An 18,798-nucleotide genomic window follows, 5' to 3' on the forward strand; every position below is an offset into this window, starting at 1 on the left:
TAAACGTCAGTAAGCTTATCTATTTAAATTATTTTTTGTGCAAATTAAAAACTTAACTAAATGCCATACAAATAACAAACTTTAATTTACATCAAAACATAAGTATTTAGATATTAACTCTATTCTAAGCAGGTAAATTTTTTATTGAGTTCAAAATAAAAATTAAATTTATTTTAAATAATTTCTAAGTAAACTATGTTTAATTTCTTTTAATAATTTAAGTTAACTTCTTTATATATATATACAAATTTTTTTGAATATCAACTTTTAAAACCAAAATTCTTGCAGTTTATTAAAAAAACTGTAAGACTAAACGAAATATATTAAGCTACAAAAGTAAGTTGTTTTTGAAACGCGCGAAAGCTTTATCTTATCCATAACTTGCATTTTGAGTGAAAAACTTTTAAACGGAAAATTCTCAGCTTATACTCTTTAAATTCTCTTATTCTTATCAACAGCACTTTTTTCGCGCAATTTGCATTTTTAATTAGTCGCGTTTCTGTGTCACCTCTAAAATTTTTAAACAAAAAACAATATTACAAATATTAGATAATGTTTAAAATAGATAAAAGCATGTTTTATCTTATAAAAAGCTCATGCGTATTTTTTTTTTCCTAAATAAATTTGAAATTTACTTGTAATAGCATAGAATTGAATAAATTAAACTTATTACGGTAAAAAGTTTTTAATGCATAAAAAGAAAAAAAAAAATTTCCAATATTAAAATTATAATGTTGTAAAATAAAGTTTTATAATGCTTAATTTTATCATTATTTAACACCTTACTTAATACCAACTTGGTTTCCGATTCTCTAAAAACTTCTTTCACTATGGTAAAAAGTTGTAGTTAGTGTCTGTCTAACTATCAATTCATTAAGAAAGTTCAATCTAAATATCAATTAGCAAAAAACTACGTAGAATGTATCGTTTATGAGTAAAACTTTATTTTATTTACTTACTAATTAATTCTATAGTCTGTTTTGTTTTCAAGAAAAAAATACGTTACGTTTAAAAACTCAAACAATTCATAAAAAACAAGTTAATATATATTAACGTATTTTTTAATAAATAACAAACGTTTTTAAGATAAATTATTTAATTAAGTAATTAAATAAGACATTTTTATTTAATACATAAGCCTATATGGCTAAATCATAGCTGTTTATTGCATGTAGGCAGATTCAGCTTACTTGCAATGGAGAAACAAAATTCTATATAATTGTAAAAGATTCCGACTAAAAAGGAAAGCAAAATGTTTTTGTACATAACAGCTTCTATAAAAGTCTAAATAAATTGCCAACGCTTCCAAACATTATAAGTGAGAAATTTTAAAGCGTACTAAATGCTCCTCATTAATTTTTTATCATCCTCTACTCTATTTTACCTTAAGCTCATTTACATAACTTGTTAACTGTTCGCACATTTAATTAAAAATCTTTATTTAGTTGTTCGAGCTTTTAGTTGTGTGAATTTTGAATCAGCAGTACTTTAAAAACATATTAATGCTTGCATTTAAACATTAAAACGTAATAAAGGATTGTTTTTCACTCCTTATTATCATTTTAATAATGTTTTCTTGTTTTATGTTGTTTAAGAGTTTATTAAAAATTTATTTTACTTTGAAACTTTTATAGTTTTCTTACCGTCTAGTTACTAAATATTTTTCGTTTATAATGCTTAATGTAGTTAGATTCACAAAATATTTATTTATATACGATTAAGATAATAAACTCGGTTTACATTATAAATTTGCTATTTATTTTTGTTATGAAAAATTATAAAAAGTTTGTTTTTGACGATATTGTAATACTTATTATTAATCTGAACCAGTTACAATATTGTAAGATCTTAATAAAAAAATTGAATTTAGCTGTACTTTTTCTTTGTTTTTATACTGTTTCTAAAACTAATTGGTATACTCCAAGTATATTATATTTAGAAAAAAAATCTTTTTACTTTTGTAACGTATCCTGAGAACTGTTTAATCATTGGCAAACAATACTTAATATTTATTTTGTAATTTTTTTGTCAGTAAAACAATATGAAGTTGAAAATACAATTACAGAAACATAAAATAAAAGTACATTATTTACTTAAAAATTACAAGTGTGGTTTTTTAAGCTGAATGTTGCTAACAGATACTGAAATTAATTTTGAAAAGCAAGTAGATTGGTTCTGGACGTGTAAATATGATTATTTACTTTTATAAACTTTGTATTTTTGGCTTAAAAATATAACTATGTTTCTAACAAACAAATTTTTTAGTATCAAATTAAATTTATAAGTTTTTGAACAAAAATATTTTGAAAGTTTAGATACTTGGTTTATAAAACATAGTCTTGCCATAAAAATTTAAGAGATGTTACAGTTGCTAAAATTATTTTGTCATCAAAAATTTATTTTATTCGTAAAAATTTCGTAACTTGTCTAAAATATAAATTCAGAAGCTGAGGTATAAAATTACATTAAATGTTTAAAAGATTATTTGTATTTGTTCTGTAAAATTTTGTTGCTTATTGGTTTGAATATGCATATATCATTACAAATCAGTTATCAATAGGTATTTAAAAATAAGATTGATGAAAAGGTCCTTTATTTACTTTAGTTCAAAATAATATCACACAAAAAAGTTTATACAAACTTTAGCAGCAAAAAAACTGTGTGTGGCTTCATTTGAAAGATTCACTAGATAATTTAGTGCAAAAACTTAACTTGTTTTTAGAGAAAAAACTAAACTAATAAAAGTTTAGCAACATTTTATAAATCTATAAAACAAAAAAAGTAATTTATAGTTCATACATATATACACATAAAAACAGATTTTTTAAATTAAATACTAAATCTAAAAATATGGATAGTTCATTTAACACGATACAAAATCAAAGCTCAAAAATTTTAATCAAAATACCTGGTGTACAGAAAGACACTTCGATCATCGAGCTACTCACTATCTTTTGATAAGATATATTTTAATTTTTTACGCATATCCGGTAGGCATTAGCTTTTTTTTGTAAGTTCTATTCAACAGAGTAATATCACCTTACGCTTCTAACATTGTTATTTTAGTATACGCAAGCTTTACAGAAGATGATTAAAGGTTTCCTCGATGTAAACTGTTATATTTCCAACTTTTTTAAAACGCTAGATGTACTAAGGTTGTTGTTAAGTTTAAAATATTAAAAGGTACTTTCTTAATTATTACTTTCTCATACAAACTTTTATGTAAAACACTAAATACTTTTGAAGTACACAAATTAAATCTATAAAACTTTAACAACAAAAACTTTGAATCAATTAAAATAACAGTTACTTTTGGGATATCGATAAGGTACGTACTAAACCTCGATTTAAATGGGATTAATTAAAAATCAATGTACTTTAATATTTTATAAATTAAAAAAGGTTGTATCAATAAGTTATTAAAATAAATAGATATTAGCTATTAGATATTAATTGGTGAAATAAAAAAAATTGTTTTAAAATTATGAGGTACGCACTTTTGCCTGGGTTTAAGATGCGTACCTTATAGATGTCCGTACTTTACTTGTTTCTTGTGGTAATAAATACTTACTTTAAATCAAAATTGAAAAATTTATACTGTTATTTATTATACTGTATTTATTATACTGTTTGTTGGATTAAATCCTTACACTGTTTATTCGATGCAACATAAAACAAGTTTTAATTAAAAAAGTCAACATAGTTGTTTTTTTTACGACAAAAGTATAAAAAACTACGGCAAAACTTGTTAAAACTATTAATTTATTAATCAAAACCAATATAAGAATGTAACCCTTATTGCTACTTAGAAAAATGGTTCTAAAAAAAAATTATACAATTTAAAATTAAAATGTTAAAATTTAGAACATAATGAAAACAATTATACTTAGTAATTGGTTATAAAATAGCGTTATCAAAAACCTTTTTAAATATAAAAGCGTTGACATAATACAGTGTTAAACGAAAAAAAATATAACCTTTCAACCTAAAAATACTTTTAGTTTAAAAAAAATTATCCACACACTTTTAAAAATTTTTAGATCAAAATAGTTCAAGAAATGTAACTTATTTTCAAAAATCCTATAATACAAGAAATGAATACTAAAGTTTTAGGATACTTCTCATTGATATTTCATTTTAAACTTTTGTTTGCATTTAGTAATTTATATATATGTTGAATGACAAAAAAAAAACAGCACTCAAAATACTCGGTCCAAAGACCCAGTGCACTAAAAAACCTTTCGGTTATCGATTCACCGCACCACTTCGATACCTTTTAGTGTCTTGTACAAGACAGTATATAATAAATGATACTCTATAATAAAGTATTAGATAGTTTAATTTTTTATTTACTCAGTTTTTACACTGTTAATTAACTATTAAAAGCTAACTAATACAACTAATCATTATTAAAATATCTTTAATTTGATCTACTGTACCACAGTGGGTCTGCAACTGAAATAGAAAAAAAAAACTTTCTGGAATTTCTTTTTTAAATTTGTAGGTAGAAAGCCTTTATTCTTGATTCTAACACATTAAATGTTTCATGCTAAACTAAAATGTTCCATCTATAACAAAAGTTATGTGAGTTGGTGCGAAGCGATTTGAAGACTTTTTGATGTCCTTAAATGTAAGAATCAACGCTAAATTTAAAAACTACTAAAAAATTACTCTAACATCAAAGTATTTTATTACTTTTTTTAGCGTCTGAAAACGATACTTAAAAGAATTGTTGAATAAAAAAAAAACATTGTAAATGTTACAAAATTTTGTTCAAAAAAAAAATGAAGGCAATTTTTCTAAATATTTTTATCAATATTCTAGTAAAGTTTTTAAATAACAAAAATTTAGGTTAGGTCAGTTATATATATATTTTTAATATCCTTAGTTTTAGTAGATTAGATGAAAACTATGAAAACACCTACCCAGAATTATTATAATAACAAAGAATAGTTAAAAAAAAAACCTATCGAACCTATTTTTGAATTTTTCATTAAATAAATTTAGTAGAAAGAGTTCTTTTTTTCAATATTTTTACTTTAATTTTAGTATCCACTAAACATATAAAAGCTGTTAAATAATGAAACTGATAAAATTATGAGGTTAATTTGCTTTATTTTTTATTACAAAAAAAGTTATTTATAATACCAAAAAATGTATGGAGCAAAAACACTTCGTAAGAGCTACTACTTAAAGTCCGAAAGCTTTTGCTCCACAACGAATTTATTTATTTAGATTGTAAAGTTCAACAAATACAACCTTTAACTACATTAAAATTAAGTATTGAAAAACAAAATATCGACAAATACATTGCATTTTAACTGAAGTAGAAAATATTTCGATACATGCTTTTCAACTACTTTTGTGTATAACTAAGCTCTATAATGTAATATTAACATTTTACATATTGACATTACAAATAAATACTGTTTAGATAAGAAATTGGTAAAACTAAGTTAACTAGACTTTTTAAGCATAAGTAAATAAATCAAAACTTTAGATGGTGACAGGATATTACAATAACTATATACTTACAAGTTTCAAAATGATACAAACGTAAGTGATAACAATAAAAAAGGCTATAAAAAAATTTGAATTAAATATAAATATGAGAATTTAGTTATGTACTTATTTAAAATGAATAAAATTATAGTATTAGCAAATTGAAATTTCAGAACAATTACACTAAGCTAGGATATACTTACGTAATTAAAAGACAGTTTTTAAAGTAAACTAAATAAAAAATAATAACATTGATTTATATTAAAAAGAATAAAACTATAACCCTTTATACAAGTTAGTAATATAAACAATTGTTTGTTTACCAATTTTAGGCTTATAGGTATTTTTAAAGAGATTCTAAAACACTTAATGATATATGTTACGTCCTTTAAAAAAAATTGTAAATTTGTTGTCATTATAATGTTTGGAGTATTCCGGATAGTTTAGTAAGTTATCTCCAATTGCCGAAGGAATTTTGATAAGTTTATTTTCTCTTTTGGCCTTCCAGTTTCAGAGGGATTTTGATACATGCTAATCCCTTCTCAGATGAAATCTCTGAGAAGACAATTAGAGATCATTTACTAAACTACCCGGAATACTCCAAACATTTTAATGACAACAAATTTACAATTTTTACTAAAGGACGTAACATATATCATTTAAGTGTTTTAGAATCTCTTTAAATAAACCTATAAGCCTAAGCTTTGTAAACAAAATTGTATCGAAAAATATTTATTCAATAAAAATGCAATGTATTTGTCGATGATTTTTAAAAATTTTGTTCCCCAAAAAGTTTAATATTTTTAAAGATGTGCAAAAATTGATCTTTGATCAAAACTTATTTCCAATTTCCAACTAAAAGCGATTTGGGCCTTAGCTTTAAAATATATTAGAAATTAGCTATTTAGATATTGCAATTTTTTTTAAGTAATTAAACTTGTATCAAGTCATAGTGTCATTGACTGACCAATAAAAAATAAGTTGATTATATTTTTATTTATTCTAAGTATTAACAAATTTATTTTAAACATTTAAATATTAGATAAAATTGCGGACATTGTTTATTTTTAGTTGATTTTACAATATATTGTAAGGCTTAAAAGTCTAATAAAAACACTTAAAAGCAATAAAAATACATAAAAACTTTTTTGAAACTGTTATATTAGATTTACTTGTTTAATAGTTTTTTAAATGAACTATATCTAAGCGGCTTAAAAATTTTTTGAAACATACAAGTTTATAAAAAAGCAAATATAATAAAAAAGTAATCTTTTTGATTAAATAAATTAGCTTGAACTAAAATATCTATAAAAATATACTTTTTTATTAAACAATATGTTAATAAAAGTTGTTCATTATTTCTAAAATTGTAAAAGAAATTTTCAATCGTAATTAACTCATTTTAAAACTGTTTTCTTTTAAGTTAAACGTATAACTACAAAATATTATCATTGTGATTTTAAAAATAATTAAAAATATGTTATTTATACTTTTTCAAGTTAAACATATAATTATAAAATATTTTCTAAAAATAAAAATTATTTTTATTACACAAATTTATTTTATTTCATATAAATTTAAACCAGTTTTTGAAATTATAAAAATAAACGGAAAGTAGTTTAGAAGATTAGTTATTTCATATTTTATACATACAATAGTGATTTAAAGCAAAAACAGGTATTTTGATCATTATTTAAGATTTTAAAATCCATAGTTTAAAAAAGTTAAAACAAATTTTCAAGCAGTTTTAGCACAAGTTTAAATTTAGTGAGTTTAAGTTTGTTGTTCTGTTGACCATTTAAACTTTAAAATATTTTCTATTAAAACGTCCTATGGCTAGAAAATGTATTAATAATCATTTTTATGACAAACAAAACAGTTTCAAAAAGGACAATCTTATAGAATTATCTTCTAAAAAATTTATAAATATTAATTTTTTGGTTGATAGTTCTTACAAAGGGTACACATTTTTCAGAGTGATTTTGAGTCATTGAACAAAAAGTTATTAGAATAAAATTTTTTACATAGCATAGTAAGGTATTTTTCTTTTGTTTTGAAAAACATTTTTAGTATCTAATAAATTCAAACAATTTTCATAAACACTTTAAAATATGTTAAGTTAAAAGTTGTGTTTTTGATCTGCAATTTTTGAAGGTTTGATACATACCACGTGGTGGCGCATAAATATTTTCATCGACAACGTCCGTAACGCTAAAAATTTGCGTACAATTTAATAGAAATATCTAAGAAGTCATATCAGTCAAAACTAGCAAAATGGTAGACACAAAGAAATCCCCTCCGGCTAAACCAGAACACCCAACCTACAAGGTGATGATCATCGCAGCTGTCACTGAGTTGAAGTCTCGCAAGGGAGTTTCAGCCCAAGCCATGGCTAAGCACGTTGAAGCCAACAACAAAGTCAAAGATGGTTTCAAAACCCACTTCAAAGTTGCATTGAAGAAACTTGTTGCCGACGGAACCGTCGTCAGAATGAGTGGAGCTGGTGCATCTGGTTCTTTCAAACTTGGAAAGGTGGAGGCACCTAAGAAGTCAGCAAAGAAAGCAGCACCAAAGAAGGCTGCACCCAAAAAGAAAGTAGCAGCTAAAAAACCTGCGAAGAAAGCAGCAGCCAAAAAAACAGCTGCAAAGAAGCCAGTCAAAAAAGCAGCAAAGAAACCAGCTGCTAAAAAGGCTGTTCCAAAAAAGAAGGTAGCAAAGAAGGCCCCTGCCAAAGCCAAGAAGGTTGTCAAGAAGCCAGCAGCCAAGAAAGCCGCACCAAAGAAAAAATAAGTTAGTTATCCACTAACAGGCATTTTTTAATGCCACTTTACAACGTATATCCTTATTATTAATTATGGTCCCATATGCTTTTTCAAACTAGGCTTATACATCATACTTAAGATACCGGGCTAGAAAAACAGACTTTATGTGTCTGTTTGTTAACAAGCACACCATTAACCTAGCTAAACAAAAAAAAACAAATACATTTTTTTAGTTATATGTGTTTTAATAATAAAACTGACTTTAACTGTGAAGATATACTATTATAATTGCTTATTATGCTTGTTTAGACAAAATGAAAATACTACTTTATTTTTCAAACTAGATAATTTAAATTACTACCGACCTTAGATAGATATAAAAATAACAAAGCTTGAAATTGTAAACCAATTCTACATTGAGTATGAGAACTGTAAATATGATTTTTTCTAAAAAGTTGCTAAAAAAACTATATAAACCAATATACTTAGTTTTTAACCTTTTTTAATAATGTTTTTTGGACATCTTTAAACCAAAAAGATAAAAGCATATAAATATGGTATAATTCCAAAACCAATATAAGTGTAACAAGCCAAACTTTATATTGAAAATCAACATCCTAAGAGCAGTTAAGCTCAACTGTTAATGAGCAACACAGAGTAAAAGACGAGTAACTCATACGTTTTTGAAATATCCCGCTCAAAGTGATTGAAAAAGTTTTTTACGCATTTTGTTTTGTGTAAAATGAAAACATTTTAGCAGTATTTGCTTTTTTGTATTTTAAGCATTTTAAACAGAAAAAGAAAAATCACGTGGTAATTAAGTGATATTTAAAAAAACGACTAAATAGATATAAACTTAATAAATAATTTATAAAAAAAAAAAAATTATTAGTATGTTGAAGTTGTAATATGACTTATATACCACTTTAGTAGAAAATATATTTTGAATAAATGATAACTATGTTGTTTTAACTTTTTAATCATACAAAAACCAATGATTAATAATCGCTAAAAGTTTTACATACTTATTAGTTTTTACTTCCAAAACTTAGAGTTTGTAAACGTTGAGACTAGAATTATTTTACAAACCTATTAAACTTTCAAACAAGTTCGTTGAATTTTTTTTAGTACTAATTGTTGAAACGTATAAAAAAGTGTTTTAAAAATTATAATATTAACGTACTGTTCGTTAAATGATTGAAAAGGTTATGAAAAACAAGGAAGAGCGCTTTTATTTCTCTTTATAATAAGTAATATGTAGCATATAAGTGCTCATTCGAAAGAAAATTACAAAAACGAGATAAGCTCACGTTTACTTAAAATTTTTGCCGCCTTTTTATCAAATGTGCTGTACTAGATAAGAAATTACAACTGTAATATTTGACGATTTTAGTTTTTGTATGTATTTAATGGGAACAAGTGTAAAGTACTTGAATGCTTAAATTATAACATTTTATACTGAAAAAGTTATTTCTCTTAAATTTAGAAAAACTAGTAGAATTTTAGAAAGTTTTGAAAGTTTTAGTTTTTCATAATTTAATTTTTAGTTTGCACTACTTTTAACACTTTCATCTTTCTTGGCGTTTTTTTTCACATTTTAAAAACATAAGTTCTTAATTAGAATTATTAACAATCAAACAACTGTAAAATTTTAGACGATTACGACAAAACTCTACTTAGGTCATTTTATGTTACTTGATTAATAAAAATATTTAAATTAAATCAAAAAACTCTAATAACCTATGTATAAAAATAACTTGGTAAGAAACTATACCTTTAAGCTTTGCGACGGTCTTAATAAAGTAAATTTCGTAAAAATTAAACAGTTATTATGTTTTTAGGTTAAAATGGATAATATTAAAGACCTAGATAACTAGTTAACTATTCTTCATAACATGTGCTTTGATTCTTAAATACTTTCAACTTGATTTTTATTCGTTTTTAGTTATTTAAAAAAAGTGAAAGAGTATTATACTAGTACTTAACAATAAACTAAAAATATTAAAACTTGTTTTGTACAGTTTATACTTAAATAACTGAAACAAAAGTATGCTGAACGTTAATTGAGATCTTAATTAAATATTTACACTAGTTTTACAAAATCGGTAGCTTAATGGTTCTACTAACTCATATCTTGTTTTTAAGTAAATATAAAGCATAAAACTTTAATAAATTGAGATAATAAGTTCTAGTAGATCTAAAGCAGGGATGTGTAAATTACTGCTTCCGAGCCCGATACAACCATACAAAAATAATGTCTTGCCCGTTAGTTGTTTAATTTAAAAAGTTCTTAAGCAAAAAAAAAAACTCAGCTTTTAATTATAAAATACTTAAAAAACTGCTCTTAATATAAATTTTAGTTCATTACGTAGTAGTGCTTACTAAATGAATATTTCATTGCGATTTACATTTATAAGTTCTCTTTTATATGTGCAAACTTAGCGGCCAACATAAGATTTTTTCTTGTAAATCTGGCGCATCCGTAGTCTAAAAGTCATAAAAACTTCCGTATTAATTATACTACAAGTATGTACTTGTAATTTATTAAAATGTCTTTTTAGAAATATCAGTACATTTTAATAAACTAAAGAGTTGAAATACGCAGGAAATTTGATAACGTTTACGTTAATATCATAAAAGCTAATAATATTAACTGATTAATAATATTCTTCCAAGTCTTACATATCAGCTAGGCAAATAGAGAATTTATAAGGTTACTTGTATTTTTTACAAAATGTTTAACTTATTATTCATTTAATTAGTAATGCTTACAGTACCTCAAGTACAAATTGTTACGAAAAAAAATATTGATAAGGTAAGTATAAAAGAAAAAGTTATTTTAGCTGACTACAATTTTGCGTGTTAATGCATTGAAAAATCTAGAAAAATTGAAGTAATGAAAAAGATCTAATTTTTTTAGCTCATCTCGCTACACATTGACAAAAGTTTGTATATTCATTAAAGTGAACAAATTACTTACATCAAGTTTATTTCTTTACACTGGCCTAAAGCTTCAAAGTTTTTAAAAAAAATATCGATGAACGTAGATGAGTATTGGAAATAAGTAATCATATTTTGTTTGTTATGTTATATATAATTAGAACACATAAATTGTTATATAGGTTTTACATTAAACATAAGTTAAAGATTTATTTCAGTATTCTAGTTTTAACTTTGTACTAAATAAAAGTTTTAAGTCGATATGTTTGAACGTACCTAGAAATGAATAAATAATGAATTTTGAATAATGTAAACAAATTAAATCTGTTACTATAAAAATTTTTATTTAAAATAAAACTATTTCTTTTTTGTTTATTGTAAAATATTTCTTACTTAACAAAATTTGTATTTGATCTAATAAGGAACAAAAATTTTGAATTAAAGCTATTTCTTATACCAAAAGAAACATTTTCGTAACAAATAACTTTAAGAAATTTACAATTGAGATATTTTTTATATCTTAATAATAAAAAAAAACAATCACAGTTAAAATATTACTATCAAAATCTTACTATAGGTAAGTAATAGATAAATTTAAATTTTCATTATTACGAATACTCATTTGATCATGCGTGTTTCATTACTTAAAAATACAATTGTTTTTGATCAGAAAATAAAACCACAACTAGCTACTTGTTCAGCACTTATAAACCAAAAATATTTTTTGGGTTTGCTTGAAATAAAAAGTTTTGCTTTTGCTATGTAAAAAATTATAACTTTTAAAATGTTCAAAAATAAAATAACTTGTCAGCTATAAGATTGGTTTATCGAAAATACAAATAAACTGTCGAAAAGTATCACAGATAAGTAAGATTTAAAGAAATATGTTAATCTAATACTAAAATATTCTTAGTGTTTAACATTTAAGGTAACGCGTTTAATTAATGATAATAGAAAAATTTAAAAACTTTTAAATTAAAACTTACTATTAATGAAAAAAAATTCTGATAACTGACTTAACAAAACTACGAACAAGAACTATTAAAACCTATTAAACTATTATAGTACTACTACCAGTTAAAAGCAAATTAATTTCAATTATTCTCTATTAAAGAACATAGTTTATTATACTTATTATTTTATACATTAAATATCCTGTTGTTTTTGATCAGGAAACGTATGGCTTATAAACTATAATGACGCTTTGATTTGCCCAAAAAGATTTTTGATATGCAAAAAACCTAAAAGTTGTAAATTAACCAATTTGTCAGTTGTAAAGTTGTTTTACTAAAAAGTGTAAAAAAACTGTTATTACAAATTAACTAGATTCAAAGTAATATAATAATTTTAGATTTTAGTAACTAAGGGCACATGTTTAGTAAATGATAATAAATAAAATGTTCTATAATTAAGCAACGTAGAATTATGTAAATATTAATTATTTTCAAATAAAGATATCTTTAAATGTAAACATCAAATTGATCTAATATCAAATAAATTTTTTAAGACTAAAAAATTAACAAATTTAAAGTAAGCTAAACTTTTTTTATTCTTTAAATAAAGTGTTTTATTCTTTAAATAAAGTTTTTAATTGTTCTGTTTATTTTTAAATTATGTAATTTATTAAAGTGCTAAAGTAGTACATATGTATATATATTTTTTTTAAAGAAACTTAGTGACTACTTGTATTTAAACTAAGCTGTATTTAAAAATGTAAATTACAATTACGTAATAAAAGAATTATAGACTTAATTTTAGGCTAATTGACACAATATTTTAAATTTTATTTTAAAAAAGTTTACTCTATTAAAATTCTAGCAGATTTCAATAGGATTTTTATTGATAAAGCGTTTAACGTATTAAGTAACGCAGAAACGTAAAAACTTTAATGTATCTAAAATAAAAACTTTTAAATTTGTTTATTTTGATAAAGTCATAACTCTATAAAAACTAATTGTTAAAATGAGAGTATATATTTTAAAAAGCATTAAAATTTACATAGCAGATTAACTTTATTTAGATAACACTTACTTATATAAAAAATAAAAGAATGAAAAACTTTAACACATTGAAGTACATTTTAATTATTAGTTAATATTTTTTTTGAATCTGTGTATAGAATTAAAGCTAAATAGTACTTAAAAGATCAACAAAGATTTATAAAAAACGTTAACCTACCGGTATAAAAGTTTAAAATGATAATAAAAGTTTTCACACATACGTGGGTCGTTGTGTTGCAATATAAACATTCACGAAAAGATGAGAAAACAAGTGAGTTAATTTCCTTCGTAGTTTTGCTGCCTTTTTCTGGAGTTAACTTATTAACTTTACTGCCTAACTTAGTAGCATTCTGAAACTATACTCTTTGAAAGAAGATAATTATACGTTTTATACTATAATAAAAATTAAACCAATTTAATATAGTTTTTAAAGTATATACCAGTGGCGTCGCGTGGTATTTTTTTAGGTGGTGCAGAATTTAAAAAAAAATCAATTATTTCAATAAAAATATATTTTTACTGTCAAGTTTGAAAACAACTGAACTTTTGCCACACCTGAAGATAAGCTTTGCTTTTAAGGGCATAGGGGGGATAAAACACTTTTTTCACAATTTGATCTTATTTTATGTAGTTTTTACTAAGCTACAAGATGCTTTTTACAGATTTTAAAAATTCAGTACATGTTTTAAGATATAGCCGGTCAAAGTCAAAGGCAACAAAAGGTTCATAATGGGAGGCACAAACTAAAACAGTGTTTAAAAAAATGTTTTAACCCCCCCCCCTCCTCCCCTTTATGCCCTTAACATCTACTTTAGAATTATTTTACTGAAATTACTTTATACAGTTTTAATTTAACTACAAGTCATCTTTTATCAATATTATAAATTCATTAAAATTTTTGAGATATGGTAATTCACAGTCAGAGGTACAAATGAATCCTTATTTTTATAATATAAATTCAAACAACAAATAAATCAAATCACTAAAATCATATCTTTTTTTTATAAGTTGGCCTCAAAATCTTTAGATGTTTCTTTTATAAAACAAAAAAAAATTTCTAAATTAGATATTTAAAACACCAAAAAATAAAGTTATAACAAAAGTTTTTTTTTGTATATATAAAAATATATATTGATACTTAAAAATTTAAAACTTCTCTTCAACAAAAGTATAAAATTTTATAAAAATTAGGATGAAAAAGTTTAATTAAAAATTGTTTTAAAAATGATGGAGAATATAGGTTTTCAGTAAAATTGTATTTTTTGCTGTTTTGGTTTGCTCCTTGTATAATAAATCATTGTACTCTCTGGCTTTGACTGGTTGTAACTAAAAGTTTAATTGGAACTTTCAAGTTTATTAAAGAGTAACTATCAGCTTTCTGAAAAAGTTAAAGTAAGAACAACATGTAAAAAAGTGCCTATACACCCTCCCCCCTTACTCCTCACTAATTTGCACATTTTTTTTACAAACATTAAAATTTTTATAAATTTTTTTTCTAATTTTAATGTTTTTTGTTGGAGTTTTAAAATTCAATAGTTTTTTAAGGGTATCTTTTCTTTACATAATTTTAATTTGTTTTTCATTTTGATGACAGTATTTTTGTCAGGAGCTCAACTTTTTTAAGTTTAGTTGTGAAGCTGTTGAACTTTTAATGAATTTTAAAGATAACTAATAAATATGTAACCATTATAGAAGTAAAAATTTAGTTAGTTAGTTTTCATGTGGCCATAGGAACTTATTTTTTAATTTTAAATAAGCTTGTTATTTTCAGAGTAAAAATTAAAACTGCTTTAGTTAGCCTGAATATTTTTCTAATTTGGTCTGTTTTAATTTATCTTGGGTCATCTTGAGTTTTTAACATTTCTAAGTTATCCTGATTATTAGGCAAGGCAACCATGTTTCAACAATTTTATCTAATTTTTTTGCTTTGTTTATGAAAAAATTAAACCAAAAGTCATATAAAGTAGAGGTAGACTAAATTTTCCTAAAATGTTAAACTACTCTAAGTAATCAAAGTTTCTAAGTTAAGGCTATTTACTTTATTTAAATATGTGATTGTTTAAATAATACTATTTTTTATTTAATATAAACCTAAAATATTTTTGTGTAAGAGTGAACTAGAAGTTTATTATAAACTTCTTAATTCTTTTTTTCAGAACTTAAATTTTATTTTTTATTTTATTAACTTTATGATAACAATAATCAGTTATAGTTAAGTTTATGTATGCAGATTAAAATAAAAAATCAAATTTTTAAGACTTTGGTGATTTAGGGTTTTTATCTTTTTTCAAAATATACAATTTATGGCAAATCTTTAAATAGAAGTGATCTGTTAAATTTAAAAAATCATGTGGGTACATATACTCAAGTTTAATCCTTTGCAGTAGCTTAGCTTTGTTTTTATTTTATGTTTTCAATAGCTTGTAGATGATACTTAAGCAGTCCTGTTTTAGGGAATTTTCAACTTAGCTTACTTACCGCAATATATTGATTTTGCGGTAATTCTTGAAGAAATTTTGCTTTTTTGAGTTCATTTGCGGCAGTCAGCTAAGAGTTTGCGGCAGTGAAGTGGGCAAAATGGTCGTTTTCAAAACTGAAGTTTTAAAAGAGATTTCGTTCAAAAAATAACGAAAACGTTATAGATACTTTTTTTTTTCTTACAAAATTTCAAGGTGGTGCAGTTGCGGCAGTGCAACACCCCACGCGACGCCCCTGGTATATACATATATACACAAATCTTCTAATGTTTTTTATAACTACTGACAAAATCTATCTTATTCTAGTCTAGGTTACTGAAGAAAACAAAACACTTTTTTCAACTACAAAATATTTTTTTAGAAGTTTAAGTCCCGTATAAAAAAGACGTATGCTTAATAAAGACGAAAGTAAACATAAGAAAAGAACGTTTTTTTCGTTAAAATTACATAAATGCTGTATGATATTAGTATAATGAACAAATAGTAAATATAGTTGATAATTTTAAAAATCGATTTTTTTTTGTTTATTTCACTTAAAGTATTCTTCAACTAAGCTTAATTAAGTTTTAGTTTAGTAAATACTTTTTAATTTGTTTGCTTTTTTTTAAAGTTTTGTTGTTTTAAGCATCAAAACGAGATAACGTAAAGGTAAAAAAAATCTGTGATAAGAAAAAAAAAAACGAGAGAACACAAATTTCCACTAGTAGGCGTTGTAGTTATTCATCAGCCGAAGTTCGTAACTATGTAATATTAAACGAAACTTATATACATATATATCTATTCACAATGGCAGCATCCAAAGGTAGCAAGAAGGCAGTAAAAAACGTCCCAGCTGACGGCAAGAAGAAGCGCAGGGCTCGTCGCAAGGAAAGCTTCAGCATCTATGTGTACAAAGTGCTCAAGCAAGTACACCCCGATACTGGAATCTCCAGCAAGGCCATGAGCATCATGAACTCTTTCGTCAACGACATCTTCGAGCGCATTGCCGCTGAAGCTTCACGTTTGGCTCACTACAACAAGCGTTCAACCATCAGCAGTCGCGAAATTCAAACTGCTGTTCGTCTGTTGTTGCCCGGTGAGTTGGCTAAACACGCCGTGTCTGAAGGAACCAAAGCAGTCACCAAGTACACCAGCTCAAAATAAATGGTTTAATCGAAACCAGGCTCTTTTAAGAGCCACCGAATTTGTCGAACATAAAAAAGTGCTATAAATACATTTAAATTGGAACATTTCTTAGATGTATCATAAAAATATTTAGTAAGTATGGTATTGTCTGTGAAGTAATCTCGAATTGAAATTGAGTTATTTTTCAGACATCTTAAAAAAAATACTTATATACCTTCTTATTTAAATATATTTTGTCAAATTGTGCATTATCAATATTATTTTCTTAATTTTTACGCAGTGAACTAATCAAAAATACTAGCCGAGGTAAAATTATTAGAAGTTAACAAAAATAAATTTGACCACTTGTGGGCGATATATCAATTACATTAGCTGAGGTTCGTAACGATTAGTACAAATAAACAGATTTTCTGAAAAATCATCATTCATCAAAGCATCATGTCAGGACGTGGAAAGGGAGCAAAAACCAAATCTAAGCCGAAGAGCCGTTCATCGCGCGCTGGACTTCAGTTTCCAGTCGGTCGTATTCATCGTCTGCTGAGAAACGGTAACTACAGCGAACGTGTTGGTGCCGGAGCACCAGTCTACCTGGCAGCAGTATTGGAATACTTAAGCGCTGAAGTGCTCGAGTTGGCCGGAAATGCTGCTCGTGACAACAAGAAGTCTCGTATCATTCCCCGTCACCTTCAGCTTGCTATCCGCAACGACGAAGAGTTGAACAAACTGTTGGGAGGAGTTACCATCGCTCAAGGAGGTGTGTTGCCTAACATACAATCTGTCCTCTTGCCAAAGAAGACCGCAAAGAAAGCCTAAATAAGCCTAAAACACCTGGTCCTTTTAAGGGCCACTTAAAAAAAAATAAATATATTGCAACAAATAACCAAATCAATGTGTTGTAGTGATGATGTAATTCAACTTCAACAGAGTATACAATCAAAATTACCAACTATTCAAGCTATCGTTTAACTAAGTTTGTATTAGTGAGCAGTTTTTAGTTTAACTGTTACTAGTACGTCAAAGCAAAATAAAATTTCAAAAAACCAAAGTTTATTTGGTTTATATTTTTAAGTGAAGTAAAAAGCAGCGAACACAATCTAGAGCTTGATAATTGGAATTGTTAATTAGTTTTTCATTGAATTTATTTCGTTAAACTTGTGTAACGAATTCATGGTACGGTTTAAAATGAAAGTATTTATCAAGTAAAAAATCATAATACAAATTATCACAAAATATGATAAAAACTATTAGTTTTTTTACTATGAGAAGTACTTACTAATGTAAATTAAAAGCTCTTGAAGTTATGAGGAAAATAAAAAGCACCTGCGCAAATTTGTAGCGATTAATTTTAAACCTATGAACGGCTTATTGCTCATTTTAACTCAAAAATTTCTCTCGTGTCTTAAGTAGATGAAACACTAGGTGACTCATTTATGTTTCTACGCGGTTCGTAACGATTGCTACTCAGTATAAAATTCGTCGTTTGAGCATTAGAATCATTCATTCATCAACATGTCTGGTCGTGGTAAAGGAGGAAAAGGTTTGGGAAAAGGAGGCGCCAAACGTCATCGCAAAGTTCTTCGTGATAACATCCAGGGTATCACCAAGCCCGCCATTCGTCGATTGGCTCGTCGAGGCGGTGTCAAGCGTATTTCAGGCTTGATCTACGAAGAAACTCGCGGAGTGCTGAAAGTATTCTTGGAAAACGTTGTTCGTGATGCAGTCACTTACACCGAGCATGCTAAGCGTAAAACTGTCACCGCTTTGGATGTAGTATACGCATTGAAGCGTCAAGGACGTACTTTGTACGGATTCGGAGGTTAATTAAATCGAAACACCTCGGCTCTTTTAAGAGCCACCCAAAATGATATAACTCAACTTATCTATTATTTACTATATGAAGTTATTACGCAATAGAAATATTAAGTATTTTTTCTATACTTGATTAATACAGAATGTGTTACAAACTGATAAATTAATGTTGTTTTTAATTCA

At 25.5% G+C, this 18,798-nt stretch overlaps 4 protein-coding genes across 4 annotated transcripts; all 4 read left to right on the forward strand.

Annotated features, from left to right (window-relative positions):
- Window positions 1-7,776: 7,776 nt before the first annotated feature.
- On the forward strand, window positions 7,777-8,292 carry LOC145828691 (uncharacterized). Its single transcript, XM_082936447.1, has one exon. The coding sequence runs from the start codon at window positions 7,777-7,779 to the stop codon at window positions 8,290-8,292; it is 516 nt and encodes a 171-aa protein (XP_082792573.1).
- An 8,175-nt stretch (window positions 8,293-16,467) lies between these two features.
- Window positions 16,468-16,824, forward strand: LOC145828849 (histone H2B 7-like). The gene has a single exon (XM_082936596.1). It carries the CDS (start codon window positions 16,468-16,470, stop codon window positions 16,822-16,824), a length of 357 nt encoding a protein of 118 aa, XP_082792722.1.
- Window positions 16,825-17,244: 420 nt separating this feature from the next.
- LOC145828847 (histone H2A-like) lies at window positions 17,245-17,619 on the forward strand. The gene has a single exon (XM_082936594.1). The coding sequence runs from the start codon at window positions 17,245-17,247 to the stop codon at window positions 17,617-17,619; it is 375 nt and encodes a 124-aa protein (XP_082792720.1).
- Window positions 17,620-18,315: 696 nt separating this feature from the next.
- Window positions 18,316-18,627, forward strand: LOC145828851 (histone H4). The gene has a single exon (XM_082936598.1). It carries the CDS (start codon window positions 18,316-18,318, stop codon window positions 18,625-18,627), a length of 312 nt encoding a protein of 103 aa, XP_082792724.1.
- The last annotated feature ends 171 nt before the right edge of the window (window positions 18,628-18,798 follow it).

This window comes from Thalia democratica, chromosome 2 (assembly GCF_965202585.1).
Source record: "Thalia democratica chromosome 2, ktThaDemo2.hap1.1, whole genome shotgun sequence".
Lineage (NCBI taxonomy): Eukaryota > Metazoa > Chordata > Thaliacea > Salpida > Salpidae > Thalia > Thalia democratica.